This window comes from Lissotriton helveticus, chromosome 4_2 (assembly GCF_964261635.1).
Source record: "Lissotriton helveticus chromosome 4_2, aLisHel1.1, whole genome shotgun sequence".
Taxonomy (NCBI): Eukaryota; Metazoa; Chordata; class Amphibia; order Caudata; family Salamandridae; genus Lissotriton; species Lissotriton helveticus.
Genome location: NC_136064.1, coordinates 140079581 through 140101136, shown reverse-complemented (window position 1 = coordinate 140101136; position 21556 = coordinate 140079581). Strand labels below are relative to the sequence as shown.

General features: G+C 45.1%; 1 protein-coding gene across 1 annotated transcript in view; it reads right to left on the bottom strand.

Moving 5' to 3' along the window:
* Positions 1-1000: 1000 nt before the first annotated feature.
* LOC144751981 (extracellular calcium-sensing receptor-like) overlaps positions 1001-21556 on the bottom strand; it is a 132282-nt gene continuing 111726 nt past the window's right edge. The window contains exons 3-4 of the mRNA XM_078639940.1: positions 15646-15769; positions 1001-1911 (exon numbers count right to left, since the gene is read on the bottom strand). Coding sequence (XP_078496066.1) covers positions 1001-1911; positions 15646-15769 — 1035 coding nt within the window. The remainder of the gene's footprint in view (positions 1912-15645; positions 15770-21556) is intronic.

The following is a 21556-nucleotide window of genomic DNA, read 5'->3' as shown; positions in this document are numbered from 1 at the left end:
CTGACCCAGGGATTTATTAGTATAAATCCAAAGGAACTGTTTGGGGTATTGTGAGATTATTGCATAGAGAAGTCTAGAAAGCCTCACTGCATAATAATCCACTATTCTACAATAGCATTCTTCCACTTCATGGGGACAGACATAAAAAAAGCAGGCAAGGCTAAATTATGGATGGATATAGTTCATGCTGGCGATGTTTTGTTCTACTAGTCACTACCCCTACAGAGCTAGTCTCACTATTGTTTACGCACCAACCTCGCCTTTGGTCAGGCCTAGTGATGCAGTCACAGTTGTCCCAAGGGTGCAGTCTACCTTGCCAGCAGAAGAGGTTTGTAGCTCAACCAGGGAAGGATGAAACCCTGAATCCTTTTTTAACAGGCCCCTCATTGTGTCCCTACAAACTGCACAATGAGAAGGATGGCAACTTCCTCACTGCTCCAGGGGTGGGTCCTATAAAACATTAAAAATAGATGTAGATTTGCCTGCTGTACAATAAACTGAAATCATTTCCCTTCTGTTCCTTTCCCTGCGGCAAATATTTCCCATGTGCTCCAAATAATCACCCACAGGAAGGTGCAGTTTAGAAACCTGTTTCCCCTCTTCCTGCAATCCCCACTAAAAGGAGGAGTAGAAATACCCTGTGATTTTATGGGTATGTGTACCCCACACCTGTTTTAATAAAGATTCAACCCCATGCATCAGTTCAGTAGAATTATATCTTTCCTCCAATTCACGTGTGCCACCTGTGTTGTCCCTTTGTACTCTGAGTCCATATAACAATCAAAAAGAGGTCAGAACAAAGAGTGTACATTATTCAGTGTTAAATAAGTAATGCTACATTTACAATCCTACATAGAAATTTAAATGTCCTAGGTTTGTAGTCTCTCTGCTGGTCATTGTAAAAAAAAATTGTGATCCATTGAAGAGGTCTTGAAAGCCGTGCGGTGCTATGAAAACACAAAATTCACATGTGCATAAATTGATCAATCACATGTGCACTTTATTGGTTGTTGCTAGAGCTGGTCTTTTGCATTAAGTATTGCTTGGTATTCAAGTCCGACCTCCAGAGGATGATATAACACTTGGGAATGAAGATGCACCCCAATAACCCAGCAGCTGAAGACAAGATAGCAAAGATCTCCACGGCCACCATATACTTCCCCTGTGTGCTGAGATATGCGGGTATAAAAGAGATCCAGACGGCCAGAAACACAAGCATACTGAAGGTGAGGAACTTGGCTTCGTTAAAACTCTGAGGCAAATTACGAGCATAAAATGCAACCACAAAGCTGACAGTGGCCAACAAGCCCAGATATCCCAACATCAGATAGAAGAAGAGAACAGAGCCCTCGTCACACTGGATGATGGTGGTGTCTCGTATCTGTATCTTCACTGGGAACGGAGGATAAAGAAGCAGCCAGACTGCGCAAATCAGGACTGGAGCAAATGAACACAGAAGGACCACTGCACTGGGCATTCTGGTCCCAAGCCACCTTGAAGACCGGCTCAATGGGTCGCGAGCATTGAACGCTATAATCACAGTGATGGTCTTTGCCAGGATAGTGGAGATACTGATGGCAAAGCTAATACCAAAAGAGTTTTGTCGGAGCATACAGGTCACCATCGATGGATAACCAATGAAGGTAAAGGAGGAGAGGAAACAGAGCTTAATGGCAGCAAGAAGCACATAGCTGAGAACTCGGTTATTTGCTTTGACAATTGGTGTGTCTTGGTACCTTCTGAAGGCACAGAGAACAAACAGGGTGATTAGGAGAAGAAGGCTGGTCAAAAATGAAAGAGCTGTCCCCAAAGGTTCCCCAAAGGAGAGGAACTGCAGAGTTGTGGAGACACATTGCGTCTGTCCTTCATTTGGCCAGTGGTCTTCAGGACACGGCCAACAGTCAACTGAATCTGAAAGGAAGAATGAGGCTGTGGATAAGCATTTTAAGGCAAATGAAATAGTGTATGGACTGCCTATCAAGTTGAGTTTAGCACACATGATCTAATAAACAACAACAATAACAACAATCATGTTTACAATAACAATTTGCATAATTTGATTGTCTGATTAATGTAGAAAGTGTTTGGGTCTTGTTGAAGATGAGAAGGCTCTGACAACCATTGGCTATAATGCGGGAATTATCTAGTGGAAGAGGAGTGGTTGAAGTAGGCATAATCTGTTCGGTGGTAGTAGGTTTTTTCAAAATCCTAGATTGAATTCCTTTGATTATTTATAGGTCAAAATCTTTAGTTATTACTCTTGACAAGAGGTGTCACCTCCAATCACAGATTAACACTTTGGGTGAGTCTGGCATATCTTTGCTGAGCAGCAGGATGGCGGCTCCTTAGAGGGCTCTGCCGGTCGGACTCCAAATATGTTCATCCGTCTGCAATTCCAGGCTTGCCGGACACTGTAAAACCAGATGTACGTCTTTGCACTACACTCGTGACATACCTGCTGCAGGCAATAACTGGGCGGTTTCTCCCAAGGCTCATATTGAGGCTAGTGAAATTGGTCCTCCCGGGGCCTGTTGTGGCCTGGATGGGATGTTGCAGTTGGCTGGAACTTACTACTTAGGCTGCCCCCAATCGCCACACCTTGTGCTGTGCCCACGATGGCTGGTTATTGCTGCTCAGGGGTCAAGGCTGGCTGCGTCCTCTGAGCTATGAGCAGGACCCACCTGATGCCACTTTGAGAATGCTGTACTGCAAGGGTGTCACATGATATTTCCCCTATCACGTTTGGGCACACCATCTACCTGATATCCCTGGAGGAGGGAGATCAGGATGTGGCTCTATAGGTGTGTCCACACACAACTGCTTCGACCAGTGGGTGCGCAGGGCTCAGGGGTCACCGGCTCCCTGTCACCTGTGGGGTTGCTGCTCATTCTTCAGCTGGTGCGGTCTCCCACTTGCCTCCTGCACCCTCAGCTTTGCCGGTCCCCAGCATCCGGGCTGGTGCATCTGAGGGCTGAGTGGTTCGCTGGTGCATCTGACCTGCAAACCCTGCTGTGGAACCTGGAATCAGCTTTTGGGCTGGCTACTGGGGTGGAATGCGCTCCGGCAGGTAACATAATGCCCTGCTCCCCAGGCTGTCCATTCCTCCTTGAAAAACTGGGCCTCTGTACTCAGCCACGGGTGTCGCGTGATCTTCATTTCTCACAAAGGCCATTTTTTCCCTAGAAAAACCAAAGGGGATGACGGACAGGGTGTTGAACATTGCAAGCACTCACCCCCAGTCAACTGATCTGGGTTTAATCCATCATCATTCTTTTTCTCACTCCACCACCCAAGTTCAGACATTGCCATATGCAAATCAGTCTGACCCTGTGCCTCAAGGGAACAGTCCAGCCCGAACTGCCAAGCCATGTCTTCCATGGACCAGAAACAAGCATTTTGGGACCGGTTTCTGTCTAATCAGCCGTCATCAGACAGGCTAGCTTAAATCCAGTGGCAAAGTAAGCAAGGGGCCCACATATGGGCATACCCTGCTAACTAATGGCAAACAAAGCAATACCAAAGGGTATTGCATTTCTCCCTTAGGGCTACAGTCCACATATCGTAGTGTCTCCCTTCACTACACAGTTGCCAACCTGCTGGACTATACCAGTGAGGCCCTGTGCCACTGTAGCGGGAATTCTGTTCTCCTACAGAACTGTGCATAGAGATTCCGAACCTTAGTGAATCAGGATGACCCAAAACTCACCTTAGTACCCAAAATCCCCTTACCGAGCTAGCTACAGTGTCTCATTGTTCAGTATGACTTCGCAATGATTAGGCAGACCAGAACATGAACTTAGGATACCTGAGGCATCGTGGAACACATGAACACTCTTTCGTTATGCAATCATTACAAACCAGAACATGGAGTAAAAGAGGACACGTGCACGTTTGAAATATTTATTTACTAATGCAGGGTTCTCAAACGCAATATCTTAGATAATACTAGCAAACATATTATCACAAGCAAAGTTATCAGCATAGTAAACAGTCCATAAAATGCAAAAGGTGATAGCATGCTAATGTGCTTAAATGAATAGGCTTTAGCAACACCTGAATCTCACCCTCCCTAACTAGCATAGAATAGTATTATCTATGAAGGTCTCATTGGGTTTTAGCAGGGAGGGCGCATACCTCAAAATATCAGTGGCAGAGGATCACATCATCTTCCACCAGCTCTCTGTAGGTGAAGCACCATCAAGTGTCTAACGTGTGCTCTCAGCAAAGCAATATAAAACGTGCGTAAAGCCAAATCTTGGCAGCAGCGGCATTCATGTTAGGTCTAGAAAGGTGCGAAGATCAGACCTTACAACAACACCGTGTCGAGTTAGCCTGGGAAACTTCAGCACTCACTGTGAAGACATGTGTCACCAAACAAAGCTGATATCAGAGCAATAACATAGTATTCTCATCTAAATCAGACCGCTCTTCTAGGTTGAAAGCTAAAACAACAATTATGTGTCGTGTGCAAAAGCAGCTAAAGAAAAAAAGGCGTTTAAACACTTTAATAAACTCATGCTAACTTAACACGATATATAGGCAAGCAGTATCTATATGACACCACCTCATATTGGGCAGCCAATGAAATCCGGACTCACCCACCACACCTGCTACACCCCTTCCAGGTGTCCTGTTGCTGGCTATACTAACTGAAGAGGCTTGGCGCTGGCACTACTCCTGAGTCTACTCTTGCTCCGTGCCCAGGATGAGGCGGGTCTCTGCAAACCTCTGCTCTCCAGGCTGAATACATCAGCTCGCAATTTTATTCCAACCTGGAAGCGATTTCCGGCTTGCCCTTCTCTGTTTGACTGCTCCTTGCTTCTGTTTGCCCACGCCGATCACACCTCCCATTGCTCATCATGGACAAACACAATACCAAAGAATCCAAGCTCTCCTTTGAGAACAGGTGCCTCACTCGCCATTGCTAACTAGTGTCAAGATCCTAATCCCACTGCAGGTAGCCTGGGGGACAAGGATTCACCGGATATAGACCATTGCACATTATTTATAGATGATGAAACAAGACTGAAAACCATTGGATCTAAACTTGACCTTCTTACTGGCAGATCACACCAAATAATATGTCAACAAACACAAAATCTAACTTGACCAGCTTGGAAACTGGGTCTAGATGATTTCCAGGCAGACTCTAAAGAACATTTGCTACAAATGGACAAGTGTCTCAACATTATAAAAGCTACAAATGAAGATCTGGAAGCACAGTTCAAACAAAACAATCTCAGTATCACTGGTATTCCAGAATCTACAGCTATCACCTAGATGAAGGACTATGATGGTGGTCTTCATTGTGGAGCGTGCCCACCTCTCTCTAAACCCGAGGTTGCCTGCAGTTGTACTGGTTTGCCTCATAGTAGCACGCTTAATGAGCTACCGAGACCGTGATGCAGTCATGTGACTGGCACATGAATGTGGATGACTACAGAACCAGGGTAACAAAATCTAATTTAACCCTAACAGTGCAAGCAGCCAGCCGCAACTTCCTACCTGCCCAAAAACTCTTTCAACTATCGGGTGTACCCTGACAAATTGCAAGATTAATTTGAATGACAAATGTACCTTTTTTTACTAATGTTAAAATTTGCAAAAAATGTAACCAAGATACTGCAGTTCCCTGCAGACTCACTTCACTCATCAGTGGGTGCCCAGATGAGTGATAATGACTGATTGACTACAGTGAAGGACATCTTCAATTGTTTGCCTCCCTGGGTTTTTCTGGGTGTGGTCTATATCTCTTTAACTTCCTATAAATTTGACCGCTGAGCTATTAGCAAGGTAACTCCAAGGCAGAGCTTGCCATATTCATCCTCAGTCTGGCCACAAATCCACCTATGCAGGGGTGTTCGCCCTGTGTTTCCTTGTCCCTCTGGGCCAGAGGCTAATGCAATGCAGCCTGATTGGGCAGTTGGTGTGGGTGCGGGGTTGTAGATTGCCTATGTTTATGCTGGAACACTACTAGACACAACCTTTTGGGAGGAGATCCGTGATGACATATTGAAATATTTCACACATAACTTAGGCTCTGTCCAATCACAATCCACAGATTGGGAGGCATTCAATGTTGTGATAGGGGGCACGTTTATTGCAATACAAGTGGCTGAAGGCCATCAGGGGTACTCTAGCTAGACTTAAAAGAGATATTCAGTCTCTGGAACTACATTACTTCCACTCTAATGGCACTGACACCCTAGCCAGCCTCAGAGACTAACTCTCGGGATTCCAGGAGGAAGCCCTTCGTGAAAGTCGCTTTTTACACATCCATTCTCAAGTTAAAAGGTATAAGGAGGGCAGCCGCCAGAGCAAGACACTTGGAAATATCTTACATACCGCTTGAACCTCTGCTTAAATCACTGAACTCCTGGACTCCAAATCCATGTCCTCCACAACTGAACTTCTAGAAGTCATGACCTCCTTTCATGCCCAATTATATTACAGGACCCCAACTCCAGATACTGCTGCAACGGTTAATTATTTTGGCACTCTACAGCTGTCATGGTTTGATAATATGTATTTGTAAATCTCAAATATATCAAGCATCAAGAGGTTCAAAGCACTAGAAGCCATCGGAGATACAAGGTCAGCTATTGTCCAGAGTCACATGACGATGAGCTGAGCTGCTGCCAGCGATGAAACCACACTCCCAGTGCTCCTGAGTCAGCCGCTCTGGCCACTCCACCACAACTCTCCCACCCATTCCGTGCTTGGTCAAGTTCACAGCGCCTATGTAGACACGTCCATTCCCATAGAAGACATTGGACTGCTCAACATGGCAATGCCCTTTGTACCTAACCATGATGCCTTCGCCACTTACCCGTCCTATTTCTGAACCCACCTGAATTGAAGAAATTGACCAAGTTATTGGAAACCTATTTGGTGATAAGGTGCCTGACCTTGATGGGCTCACCACTGACTTTTATAAAATAGTTTGCCTCATTACTAGCTCCTGACTGAGCCATGTACCAGGACACGCTGGACACAGGAGCACTGCCACTTTCACTGAAAGAGAGAGGTATCATTATACTCCTTAAACCAGGAAAACCTGCCAATCTCTGTGATTCTTATCAACCCCTCTCATTAATAATTGAGGACAGTAAAACTTTCCCATGATCCTTGCAAATGGACTTGAGCCTCCCCTGACTATGATAGCATGACTGGATCAGTCAGGCTTTATCCCTGGCCCCTCAGCATCTCACAATCTTCGCACAATATATGCAGTCATGCACTGCCTTGAGGTGTGTGTCTCTGCAATTGCTGACTTACTTGATGCAAATAAGGCATTTGATTTGCTGCAATGAGAATACCTCTTTCCCCTTCTAGCCCGGCTGGGTCATAGCCCTGGCTTTGTCAAACAAGCAAAACATCGACACACCCTGTGTGGAGAAGTGTCGCTCAATGGTTAGAGCAGGCAGACCTTGATGCAGAGCTCTGGCCCGGGACCAGGGTTCGATTCCCGCCTAGGCTGGTCTCGGCTCATTAATTCCCCTCACTGGATATTCTCGCCTCAGTGCCTGTTCGGATCATGGGTCCCACGCTGCAACTCTGGGCAATAGCTTGCTTAGTCTCCACAACGGCCCCAAAAGCGCTGGGATGCCTGGCTGCACCTGGGGGGTGCCCAGGAGTGGACATTTCCCAGGAAAGCCAGGAAGGGTTCCTAAGCGGTATACGGACAGCGCCGGGACACTTCCGGTGGAGGTAGCTGTGCGCTTTACAAATTCCGACATTTACATTTACATTTACATTTACACCCTCTGAACAGCATGGTTATGCTTAAATAGGCAAACCTCTGACCCCCTTCTTGTTACATGGGCATGCAACAGGGGTTCCCATTGTCACTGCTCTCTTTTGCAATCACAATAGAGCCATTGGCGGCAAGGTTTTGTCAACACCATGCACAGAGGGGCATTGGATTCACGGTCAAGGGACTGGTAGTGTCCTCGTATGTGGATGATGTCACTCTGTATACCTGCAGACCCAGGCATAGTTCCAAGGAGTTATTTGGTGTTTTATTACCAGCTGTGTTATAATTGGTGCATCCATCATAGCAAAGTGCTTAAAGATTCGGGTTGTGCTAGTATTATTTTGCTATTCTTGGGTGCCTAAGTGAAGGAAAGTAAGTATTTTGTGACTTAACTCAAAAGTAAAAACTCCACTATGGTGGATTCTTAAAACTGTATTACTGGGTGTTATTTGCAAATGCTTGGCACATTGCCTCTTAGATAAGACTGACTGATCATACCAAGATACCAAGGGTTGAGCAGGGGTTATTTTAGAAGTGTAATCCCCCTTATCCTAACTAGAAGGAAGGGTCCCTACTTGGACAGGGTACAAGGCTGCCAACCAGATACACCAATTTCTAACATGGTCTAAACACCAAATGTGTCTTTACCACACTTTCCTTTAGTACACAATTCATTACAATGGCTTACCTTAGGGAAAGCACTGGACTTTGAATAATATTTTATTATTCTGACTCCAGTCTACGCAACAGTAGGGAAGGTGTTGTACTTTAAATCGAACACCAGTCCCGCCAATTGTTCCCTAAACTTCTTGTTAAGACTTGCATGGTAAAACAATGCATCCTAGCAAGGCAGCCATTGTTGAGACAGCATTCTAAAGGCACTGTGTAGTTTAGACTACAGGGTAAAGGACGTTTTTTGCCAAACTCACCCCACACTTCCACAGAACAGAAATACAAAAGGCTCAACTAGATATCACCCACTAGGAAAAAAGCGCTCCTCCATTTACCCTGGCTATCGAGTAAGATTTACTCATTGTAAATACCCTTCTCAACCCCATCTTCCTTTTTACCACAAACAGGAACTATCTTAGCAATGTGTCTAACATCTTCTCTATATCCAATGACAATGCTATCGGCATTCCAGAGCTCTCAGAGTTTTGTTCAAGATTACAAAAAGTGCTGTAAGTCCATCTGTGTTCCACGCTAGTATAACTCTACTCTGGTCTGTTTGAACCAGGCCTGCCATCAATTGTGCCAATCAAATGGCCAGTATGTTAAGTAGTACTTTTTACTCCACATTTAATAATGACAATTCCCTGTAAGACTCTAAATCAAGAGGATCCCAATCCTGGTTGGGCAGTACCACTACAATTATCTCTCTTATTGTGCATTGGAGTCTTCCCCTTTCCTAAGCATTGTTATGCATAGCTAAACATTTGGGAGCAATCGTCCATGAATATGTTGCATAGAACTCTACCCGTAATATACCTGCCACCAGTGTTTTCGCTTTTTCTGGCTCATTCATAGCCAGTTTGATATCTTGTACTAATATTGGTGAGTCTAGTTCTTCTAGTTGGGTCACTGACATGGTGGTCTGCGAGATCAATCTCAAATATAATATAAACCCTTGTCCACTGGTATCAGCCACCCCGCCGTATAGGGTCTTGTAGTAGTTAGCAAATATGTCATTTATTTGGAGCTGCCTGTACACTTTGTGTCCAGAAGTGGAACGGATGGTACTTTTTGAGATCCAGTTTGCTTCAGTGTCTGCCAACCATGCTGGCAGCTGTTCAAGCTGTCTCCTTCTGAGGGCTGCCTGGCTAAACGTTCCCAATAATGCACCCTCGGTATACCCACTTTAAATGTATCACACACTTTTGATGCACCAATACGGACCCCTCATCTTCATTTAAATATTTGTCAATGTGGCCCCCCTCCTCCACCCTAACAGCTTCTTCTAGCACGTTGCAGTCCCAAGAAGGTCTCTTTCATATGAGTTCAGCAACTGTAATGGACAATAACATTAAATGATGGATTGACAGTGTATGTTGTGTGTCCTTATCTCCACATGTCAAATAATATGTCTAGTGTAGTGTATATTTCATGCACCAGTGATTAGAAAGAAAACTCCATGAGTTCTGGGTGTGCCTCCCCTATCTTTCAATCAGATTCCACTGACTCAACCAAATCAAATGCCCCCTTTGTTACCATATTAAAATCCCCTCCTATAAACACCTTATCTCTGAAGGTTAACAGTGCTGGCTTCAGCTCCGTTACATCTTGCATCTGATTGAAATTATGCCTGTATATGAACATTGTTTAATAGAAACGTGGGATGACCCAATATACCCTTGGAGGCTTGGGCAAAAACGTTTGGTCTCTGGTAAGGATGCCTACAAGGGATTTTATTTAGATCCAAGAGTTCTTAGAGTCGCTTTGTGATGTGAAAATGCCTTTTCATAGGTGTACAGTGAGCGCTAATGTTCATATACAGTCTCTAGTAAGGATGCCTACAAGGGATTTTTATTTAGATCCGAGAGTTCTTATTTTAGAGATCCAAAGATTGAATATCAGTAAATTCTTTGAAGCTATGTTTCTTAATCACAGATATAAGGCACATTGGGCTAGATGTAGGTAAATCATTTTTACCAATTCTAAAATACCGACTTTTACCGATTCTGTATTTTAGAATCGGTAAATCTGATGTAGGTAAAAATTTGGTATTTTTTACCAAATCGGTAAGATTCAGTATTTACCGATTTGGTAAATACCGAATCAGTATTTGCCATTGATTCCTATGGGCCTTGAAGCCCATAGGAATCAATAGCAAAAACCGATTCGGTAATTACCGAATCGGTAAAAATAGCGAATTTTTTGACACCCTGTTACACCCCTGTTTCTGACTTCTGTGCCATGTGGCACACATACATTAAGGTTAAGGGTTGTTTGAGCGCGGTTTTTGAGTGGTTTGGACGCCATGGATAGAAGTGCAACTCCGACAAGTCGGAGTTGCTCTTCTTTGGCTGCACTTCCGAGCCTGATTGGAAACTCTGGTGGCCGCAGGATATGTTCCCTCCGGCTAGTTCATCCTTGAAGGCCAAAAATTTGGGAGTCATCATTGACAGCAACTTATCCTTCGGACCGCATATTTCCTCTCTTACTGGGAAGTGTTTTGGCATCCTTCGGATGCTTCGTAAATTTCTCCCTCTGGTGTCCATCCCGCATAGGAAAATCATTGTTCAGGCACTGGTCGGCTCTAGGCTGGACTATGCGAACGTTTTATTTCTGGGACTTCCCAAATACCTGGTCAGGCGTCCTCAAATCGCCCAGAATTCTGCGGCCCGAGCCATTTTTGGCCTCCCAAGAAGAGCCAGAGCCACTGATCTTCTTTCCACTTTACATTGGCTACCCATTGCCAAAAGGATTCTTTTTAAAACTCTGACCACGACTTTCAAGGCCTTACATGGTGTAGGCCGTAAATATATTTCAAAACGATTGTCCTGGTATCATCCCTCCAGATCTCTTAGATCCTCGTCCCTATCCAAAATGACTGTTCCCGTTATCAAGCGCGCTAGAGCAGGAGGACGGTCTTTTCGCTATTTAGCTCCTCATGCTTGGAATGACCTCCCAATTTCTTTAAGACAGGCCTCTAGCCTTCTGTCCTTCCGAAAAGCCCTTAAAACATGGCTTTTCCCCTAAATCTGATATTGTTCCCTCAGTGTTATGTTTCTCCCTTTTCTGGTGGGTACCTTCGATAAAGCGCCGGGATACTCTGTGGAGTGGCCGTGCGCTATAGAAGTACAAAAATAACATAACATAACATAACACATGGCACAGGTGTACATGCACAGATGTGCATGTACACAGGAATTCGTTATTTATCATGCAATAGGATTACATGGTAAATAACGAATTCTAAAGGCCCTGTAGCACTGTTTAAAGTGCTGCCTACATAAGAAAATACAGATTCGGTAATTGTACCGATCGGTAATTTTACCGAATCTGTAAAATTTACTGAATCTGTAATTTTACCGAATGGGTAATTTTACCGATTCTGTAAAATTACAGATTCGGTAAAATTACAGAATCTGTATGTTTTTCAAAGCCCTACATACCAATGTCCAAATACCGGTCAGAAACGGCGGAAAATCGGTATTTTCGGCCGTTTCCGACCGGTATTTGGACACCTACATCTGGCCCTAAATGCACAAATGATTAAATCAAGAAATACGTGGAGTTGGACCGCACTATCCAACTCCACGTATTTTATATACATCAAGTGACTTGGTCATTTAGTGAAAATACTGGTCATTTCTATGATATGGTTTGAATCATAAATTGTTTGTTTGGAGAGGATTTTTACTTATGAAATCGAAGATAAATTAAGTTGTACCTTTTTCATTTGTATGCATTTTTACTCAACTTCAATGTTGAATGTACCCTATACATTTCTGAAAAATACAAAGATAATATGTTTTTCTAAAGATATTCCTGTGTTTGTTGTTTCTTGATTTAATCATTTGTGCATTTAGTGCCTTATATCTGTGATTAAGACACATAGCTTCAAAGAATTTACTGATATTGAATCTTTGAATCTCTAAAATAAGAACTCTCAGATCTAAATAAAATCCCTTGTAGGCATCCTTACTAGAGACTGTATATGAACATTAGCGCTCACGGTGCACCTATCAAAAGGCATTTTCACATCACATAGCGACCATCAGTATATATTTATGTGAAGTCCAATACATATGGAAAAAGATGAGTATGTGGTTCTGCATAAGTGCCTCTGCCATTTACTTTGCAGCATTCCGAGCTCAGTCGCTGTCAGGTGGGTTTCAGGTACATATGCCACTTGAGGTTTTGTGCGTTTTAGGTACAACATGACTTAAAGTCTCTTTGCTGGGGCATCCATCCCTATGACATTCCACCTGAGAAAATTATATCCTCCTAATTGTGCCATCTACTTCGCCTCCATGAACCATTGCCCCTGGATCTGCTCCTATATTAGTTATCTGTTGGTCACCCTTGCCCCAACTCACCAGCCTCAGCCGACAGTAGTAGCTACTTCCATCCTATATGTGCCAAAACCTTAGAGATTAGCATAACAATTTTTCGAATAATGCCTTCAGTTGTTATTTCCCTTCCCCCAGCTGGATTTAGCAGAACCCATCATGCAGAATTCCCTCCTGGAAGTTCAGTTTGAGTGTGTCCTCAGGAACAACTATACATACAAAATTCATATTCCAGATTGACTCACTATCCATTCTTTATATGTGCTGCACCATCCAGATTAACCTTGCATTTTGCCTGTGATTATCCATTAGCTTCCACCTTTCCAATCAAACCCTTTCATGAGAGAAGTTCAGCAGTCATGGGCGTCAAGTCCGGGCCCTGACTCGGAGCCCCAAGTTCAATCTGACCATCCATGTTACCTTCTAAGACTGTAGGTCCATTTTCTGACCCTGAATCCAATGAGCTTTGATCTCTTCGGACATCCACTGCCCGAATGCTGTGAAATCACATAATGTATGTATTTAAGATATGTTCAATCTATTATGTGCAATGTTACCTGGCTGCTTATAATCTTTGCAATCTGAATGATTCAGGAAACTTCAATTAAACGTCTCTGTGGGCCCCCAGTAATGGATGCTTGCCGGTTAAAAAGCGGAGGTGATATACTGTTGAAAATATTTTGTGTGTCCCAGTTCTCAAAATACTCCTCTGTATCACTGCCTTCTACAGCTTCTGAGAAGCCCACAAGATACACATTATTGCACTGCTAACAAACCTCAGTAACCTCTAATCCATTTACCCAATGAGACATTTCCTTTGTCTATCTAGTTCACATACCATATATCGAAGTGCCGACAGTGTAAATGTATTTATTGTGCCCTTTTCATTCAGCAGTTACTGCATAAAGCTTGGTCTCAAATTATATAATTTTGGTATCAAGGATTGCTTGTAGTATAACCTCAAATTTGCAATTGTGTCATTTCAGCACAGCTTCCCTAGCAGTCAGGGCATTATACATCAAAACATAATTAATTTGCTGCACCTCAGCATCTTTGAGGCCAATTTGGATATTTCTATACCTTAGTTTTCACCATTTGTCTCTGTCTAGAAGTCCACTTGGTGTGTGTCTGTTACCTGTTCTTATTATTGCCAACAAATAGGGGACATTGCTTCCTGCTCTGTGGATGGATCTCCGTGCCCATTAGCAAATGAGTACTCTACATTCTCTGCTTGCATCAGTTGGGCTTCCCTGTAAGCCCAGGTACTGTTCAATCATTACCTGCTTAAGCTGCTGGTCCGCTCATATGTCTTCAAAGAGGTAATTATAATTGTAATTGTAATTGGGATTGGAATTTCTAGAGCTCATAATCACTGCCAGGTCTCTCAGCGCTGTGAGAGAGAGCCGAACTATGGTACGTCTGCCAGAAAGTGTGTTGTGATTTGGTTAGTTGTGCCACAGGCTTCTGCAAAGAGGAGGTATTTTAGCTTCTTCCTAAATGGGAGGAGAGAGGTACCACCATACGTGTGTCTAATCTGTCTCCTACTCAATCAATAAATCGCACTTGATCAGCCCCCCCAAAAAATACTGCCACTCAACTTATTACTCAACTTATCCCAACTCATCTTATCACAAAAGGAGTGCCTTTTCTTGAGGAAATAATTTCCTATTGTTGCCCTTGTAGGGAGCACCCGGGTCACCATACCTCTGCGTCCAAACATTATTGTGTTGTAGTGCTCAGGGCTGCAACTCTTCTCGACAGGGCAACCCTCTTCTAGCTGTTCTGAGCTCAGAGGTAATTCTGTTCATACGTGGGGCCTCCAGCTGTCCAGGCAGTGAGGGTGCCATCAGGCTTTTGCACATTTCTGATATTTTGGACTACTGCTGTGCCCCACAGCTTTGTTTCAGATGCTCATCACAGCATGGCCGCTTATTGTTCTGTGCAGTAACTGCCATCTCGGGATGCAGCCTTTCTCCTTTGTTTGCTGCTCCATTTTGTAAAGACTGGGGGAAAGAGAGGAGACTAGTGGGCACTCACCTAATCATTTCCAATTGCTTCACAGGTCTGTTGTCATTCCCGGTCACCAAGACCAGAGCATGTTGTAGTGGGACTGCCTACGCCCCTGTTCGACCATGGCCTCTTTGGCACTTTACTCACCCTGCATATGACTGCCATTTGCAGAGGGCCTGCTAGGTAGCAGGGCAGCCTTCACCATCTCAATCATTGCAGGACCCTCCTGAGCACCTCTGTATTCACAGTTAGGTCACAGGCCATACGTTAACCACTCCTTGGGGCTGGCCAAGCCAGAACCCCACTGAAGAGCGACCTGCCCCTTTGGGCTCATGGCCATGTCCCATTCACATCTTTTCTTTTATCTTTTTCTTATCAATGTGATTTACAGTGATAGGTGGAGCATCTTGTTTCCATTTCTATTTTGATGTATGATCGGTCTGTGGATCCAGCGAGTGGCCTTCGATTACTGCAGGGTAGAGATCTGTGTATTGACTTATAGAGTGTGAACCCAGCTCTGTATAAAATGGAAGGGTTGGATAAACTAGTATTATTAGTAGTAAGTGAAACCCCAGGAAAGGTGAAGGAGGGGGGGTCTTCTTCATCATGTGTCCACGAAAAGGAGTTGTTTACAGACAAGTGTTATGTGTAAAGTAACATCTCCAGTCCAGTTCATCTGATGCTCCCAGAGCTGTCGTTCTACTTCTTCTGAGTTTACTGTTCCAAGCCTAGACAAGGCAGGGGGCACTCTGTCGCTTGCATGGACTCAGCATCATGCCACCATGTTATCAGCTCATCAACATGCCAATGCTGGCCGTACCTTGTCCTAGTTTACATATAATACTAATAAGACCTTATTCTCACCTGTTTTATTAGAAATCTCTCCAGCAGGGCAGGGGACACAGTCGAAGCAGCAGATGGGCTGCCCTTTCCTCGCAGCCTGTCTGAATCCAGGAGGGCAGCTCTCACTGCAGAAGGAGCTGGGGACCTGATGGAAAAGCAAAGGAAAAGTCAGAAATATAAACCCTAACTCAGAAACAGGGAGAGTAAACAAACATAAAAAACAAACACATGCATACACTCATAAAGACAAACACACACTGCACACACAGACAAACACACACACACATACATACACACACACACACACACACATACCCACCCATATGCTCTCACACACACACTTACAAAGAACCTAGCTGCACTTCTGGAATTTAAGTTGTATACAAACACTGTGACACAGAAGTTCAAATGAACCCCTATGTATAAGATATTGTGTATTCCTTTTTATGTAGGGTAAATACATGACATTCATAAAAGGCTCACATCTAAGTGAGGAAGCTTTGCTTTTTGTGTCAGTAAACCATTATCTAATCATAAGAAAGTCTGTTGCCCGGTAATTGCCTTCAGTTCCAGGCATGTGCAGCAAAGTCTGACAGAGTGTCACCTATTAACTGCATTCTGATAGAAAGGTGAGATGGCTCGGAGTGCTTATCCTCTCTGCCCACACTCACCAGCTCTTTATATTGTGCTGTAGTGACGCACTGATTCTGTGATCTGAGTGACGTAGAGCTGTCAGCTCGCCATGGCTCTCCCAGCACTTAGATCACACAGAGGGATCTCAGCAGTTTGAACGGTGTGTGCTGTCAGTGGTTCACAGCTCTCACAGGGCTCAGATGACACATTTGTAGCTTAGAATTAGGATCACTCTGAGGAGCTGGCAGTACTAAGATCACAAGGTGCACTATCGAGTGCTTGGAGAGTGTGGGATGTGCGGCCCAGGTAAGCCATGAAACCAACACCTGCATGTTGGTAAAACAGGTTGGATGGGAAACACACAGAGGCAACGCAGAAAGGGAGATGTGGTACACCACAGCTCTGGCATGTTTCCAACACTCTACCCTTTGCAAGTAGGCAAGAGTGGTTTGGTGGCAAAGCCTGTACCTTATCCTTGGGCAAGTCTGGGACTTTCTTTTAAGATCCTAATAGCTTTTGGCCAAGGCAAGGCAGCTCAGGGATGAATGGCCCACCTCCCCTGGCCCTTGTTAATGTCTCTGGAGCAGTGCTTCCCAAACGTTTTAGAATCGCAGCCCACTTTTTAAAACGACAAACATTTGTACTGCACCTAGCTAACAGGCATGAGCTGGGGTGTATTTCTGATGTAATAGTAAATATGCTTCCAAAATGCAGTGAATGAAAAGAATCGCATTATCTTTAATGTGGTAAGTGTCATGGACTTAACCACGTCCTTTGATATACCTTTATCAGAAGGTGGCCATGTTTGCTGGTTTGTTTGTGCCCTTCTAAGGAGAGATTTATAGGTTCTCAAATAAAGTCATATCTGGCATAAAGTCTGAGGTTGTTAACATGCTAGAGTTGGGGGTGTTTGAGCCCTGTAGTAGTGCATAGGGCAGGTCCACTGGTTCTGGTACCCAAGCCAAACCCAATGAATTTCTGTGTGGACTACTGTGGTCTAAACTAAGTCACAGAGACTTGTGTTCTCCACATGCCCAGAGCTTATAAGCTCATAGACAAGTTGGGGTCTGCCAGGTGTCTAAGTACATTTGACTTCACTTTAGGTTACTGGCAGATAGCCCTCACATAAGGAGCTAAAGAGAGGTCAGGCTTTTCAACTCCTGAAGTCCACTTTCAGTTCAGATAGAGTGGTGTCCTTTGTGTTGACAAATGCACCTGCCAACTCCCAAACATTGGTGAACAACGTTCCTTCATGTTTCGAAAGTATTGAAAATTGTGTTACTGGTTGAGGGGATAGAACGCTACCCAAGCAACATCCACAATCCTTGTCAGGTTGAAGTCATGAGCAAACCCCAAATTAACCGGTGCTTAACCCTCTCATAGCTTGGCACAAAAGCTTTAAAGTTTTAACCTCGAGGCAATGTGTAAAGTATTTATGCACCACTTCAAACAGTAATAAAGTGAAACAACAAGGTAAACCCCACACCAATTTAGAAAGATAGAGTAAAATGTAAAACATAATTTAAAATCAAAATCTAAGCACAAAGCACTAACTGCGGTTGTCTAGTTGCACCGGGAGAAAGTCATAAGCTCCGGGTGACCGTGTTGGTGCACCTGTCAGCTATAGGGACCAAGCTAGTTATGATGCAGAGTCTTACGTCAAGGGTGCGTTGTGCAGCAGTGGTTCTTAGGAGCTCCATGGATGTAATGCAAGGTTCTGTGTTATCATCAATGATGTTGTTGACGAGGGCCTTATGATGGGAAGTCCTGCATTGAAGATGCATGATGCATTGGCTGGTTCAGAATCAGCTGCGGCGCTTGCAATGCAGATCCTTGCATTATCATGGAGGATGCCGTCGAAGAGGGGCTTGGGATGCAAAAACCTGTAAGGAGAATGCATTGTGCAGCCGCGGCTCTTAGGAGGTTGCTTGCAGCAATGCAAAGGCCTGCATCGGAGATTCGTTATGCAGTGGTCCCGATGTGGAGTTTGGTGTCTGACACGTGCATTTTGCTTCCACCACAGTTGGGCTGGTAGTGCACCTCCGGACCAATTACACAGGTCCAGACGCTTGTGGCACCACTTGGGCGGACAGGACGCACAGCTGCCAGGGTTCAGGTGATTGGCTCAAGATGGGGGAAGTATGATCTGTCCCTGAGGCTTCTGATTGGGAGTAAAGCTAAATAGCCTTTGGAGTCACTCTGGTGGTCACAGGAAGGATACAATCCTTCCCACTAAGTCAGGAAGGCAGCACAGCAGCCCATCAGGTCAACAGAGAGGCAGTCTTTCTTGCAGCAAAGCAGCACAGCAATTCTTTGTCTGAAGTCCTGATGTGTACTGAAGAGTTGGGGCCTTAAGGTCCAATATTTACACCATGTCCACTTTGAAGTAGGAGGTGTTTCTAGAGGTTTCCTTCCCCTGACTGAGAGTGCTCAGGCAGAGCCTTTGTGATGTGCATGTGTGATAGATCACAGCTTCTCTGACTTGTTAAGTCAGAGGTGTCCATCCTGCTAACACCTAGATTCCCATTTTCTCTCTACCTGGGAGCCAAACGCAAAGACCAACTACCAGCTACACCTAGCCATGTGACCCAGGAACAGGCTTCAGACACCAAATTGTTGTGTCAGGAAAATGGCAACTTTCTAAATGTGACATTTTCAGGTTAGGAGTCCAAACTTCTGTGAAAACCAAAATGAGTAAGTGCCTTCTGTGAATACCAAAATTAGTAAGTACCTTCTGTGAATACCAAAATGGTAGTAAGTTTAGGATTTTGTCCTAAGCTAGTTCTTTGAATCGGGCCCTCTGGCAACACAACTCAGTGTCATACGCACTCAATCCTGTTAAATGGGTGCTCTTCAGCCACACAAAAAACTTACGGACACAGAGATTCTTTCCTGAAATCCCAGAACCTCCTTCCCATAACCCCCGGTCACCAGGAACTAATAGACTCAGGTATTCGGCACTATGAATATGCTTTCTAACCACCCATTCTTTAGTTAAACATCAGCTTGATGTTTTCCTCCTCTTAGCGTCTGAAAAACCAGACATCATCTTCGTAACAGAAACCTGGCTGACACTTGATTCTACCCCTGACAGCCTGGATGCACTACCTACCGACTATTACATCCTTGGAGTTAACTGCCCGCCAGGAAAGATAGGCAGCAGAGTAGCAGTGATCATTCACCATGACCACAAATTCACTGCCCTCACCTCCTGAAGTCTCCCTGAAGTAGATTATATTGCCGTCAAATTAGAGTCCGACTCTGCCCGCTCACCTGTGCTCTGGTCTACAGGCCTCCGCAGCACATGCCCCAGGTCCCTCTTCCGCTGAGTGAACACATTTTCAGCCTCGTAACGAATTACGCTAAAATGCTATTAATAGGCGACTTCAACTATAGGTCTAATGACACACTTGGCGGGCCTCACTCTGCTAAATTGACTGATCTCCTAACCAACCTAAACTTTGACCAGCTGGTATCCTTCCTCGGCCACACATCAAAGGGCACATATTGGACCAAGTCTGGACCGCTAATCTAACAGTGTCTGCATATGGTATAATCACCACCTAATAACGGTAACGATCCTTCCCAGCAGCAAATACTGTTAACAAAATAGAATTTCAGGACACACTGGCCAACTTAAACCCAACCTTTGATCCTGATGTCAATCATTCAATCAATGAATCAATCAATACATTTGCAGAGTACACTACATACCCGTGAGGTTCTCGAGGGGCTGGAGTGAGTGGGGGTGCTGCTACTGCTCGAATAGCCAGGTCTTGAGGAGTCTCCTGAAGGCCAACAGGTCCAGGGTCTGTCGTAGGTGGATGGGGAGGGTGTTCAAGGTTTTTGCAGTAAGGTGGGAGAACGATCTGACACCGGCGGTCGCTCGACGGATGCGGGGGACTCTGGCAAGGGTGAGGTCAGTGGAGCTGAGCTGGCGGTTTGGAGTATAGAAAGTGAGTAGTTTGTTGAGGTACACTGGTTCCGTGTTGTGGAGTGCTTTTTGAGTGTGGGTGAGGAGCTTGAAGGTGATCCTCTTGGTGATGGGAAGCCAGTGCAGGTCTTTCAGGTGGGCTGTGATGTGGCTGTGCCAGGGGATGTTGAGGATGAGGCGTGCAGAGGCATTCTGTATGCATTGTAATCATTTCTGGAGTTTGGCTGGGGTTCCTGCATAGAGAGCGTTGTAATAGTCCAGGGCCTTGGTGACCGTCCTTCTGATTCCGAATGGGATCCATCTGTAGATCTTGTGGAGCATGCAAAGGGTGTTGGAGCAGGAGGAGGAGATGGATTTACTTGCTGGGTCATAGACAGTGCGGAGTGCAGGATGACTCCCAGGTTGGGTGCATGGTCAGTGGGTGTCGGTGCAGCTCCCAGTGCGGACGGCCACCATGAGTCGTCCCAAGCCTGAGGGGGTAGATCCGATGATGAGGACCTCCGTCCTGTCTGAGTTCAGTTTCAGGCAGCTTTTCATCATCCATTCGTCAATGGCCTTCATCCCTTTGTGGAGGTTGGACTTGGCGGTGGTGGGGGCTTTGGTGAGAGAGAGGTTCAACTTAGTGTCGTCGGCGTATAAGATGATGTTGAGTTTGGCAATGTTGGCAAGCAGTGCCATGTAAACATTGAAGAGTGTCGGGCTGAGGGACAATCCTTGTGGTACGCCGCAGATTATCTTGGTGTCTTTAGAGCAGAATGGGGGAGGCGGACACTATGGGTTCTGCCGGTGAGGAAGGAGGAGGTCCAGTCCAGGGCTTTGTCTCAGATCCCTGCATTGTGGTGGCATGTGCGAACGGTGTGGTGACAGATGGTGTTGAAAGTAGATGAAAGGTCCAGGAGGATGAGGGCCGCGGTTTCTCCGTTGTCCATCAAAGCCCTGATGTCGTTGGTGGCAGCGATGAGGGCTCTTTCGGTGATTTGGTTGCTGTGGAATCCAGATTGGGTTGGGTCCAGGGTGTTTTTCTTTTCGAGGAAGGAGGTCAGTTGCCTGTTAACAATCTTCTCGATGAATTTCACCAGGAATGGGAGGATGGAGATGGGTCGGAAGTTCTAGCGGTCCTTGGGGTCTGCTTTGGTTTCTTGAGTAGGGCATTGATCTTGGCGTGCTTCCAGCTCTCTTGGAAGGTGGAGGTCTTGAAGGAGCTGTTGATGATCTTGCGGAGATGGGGTGTGATGATGGAGCTTGCTTTGTTCAAAATATGGTGCACGCAGGAGTCAGGAGTCAGGAGTCAGATGGTGAGCCAAAGTGGATGGTGTTCATGATTTTGATGGTGTCTTTGTCATTGACATGGATCCAGGAGAGCAA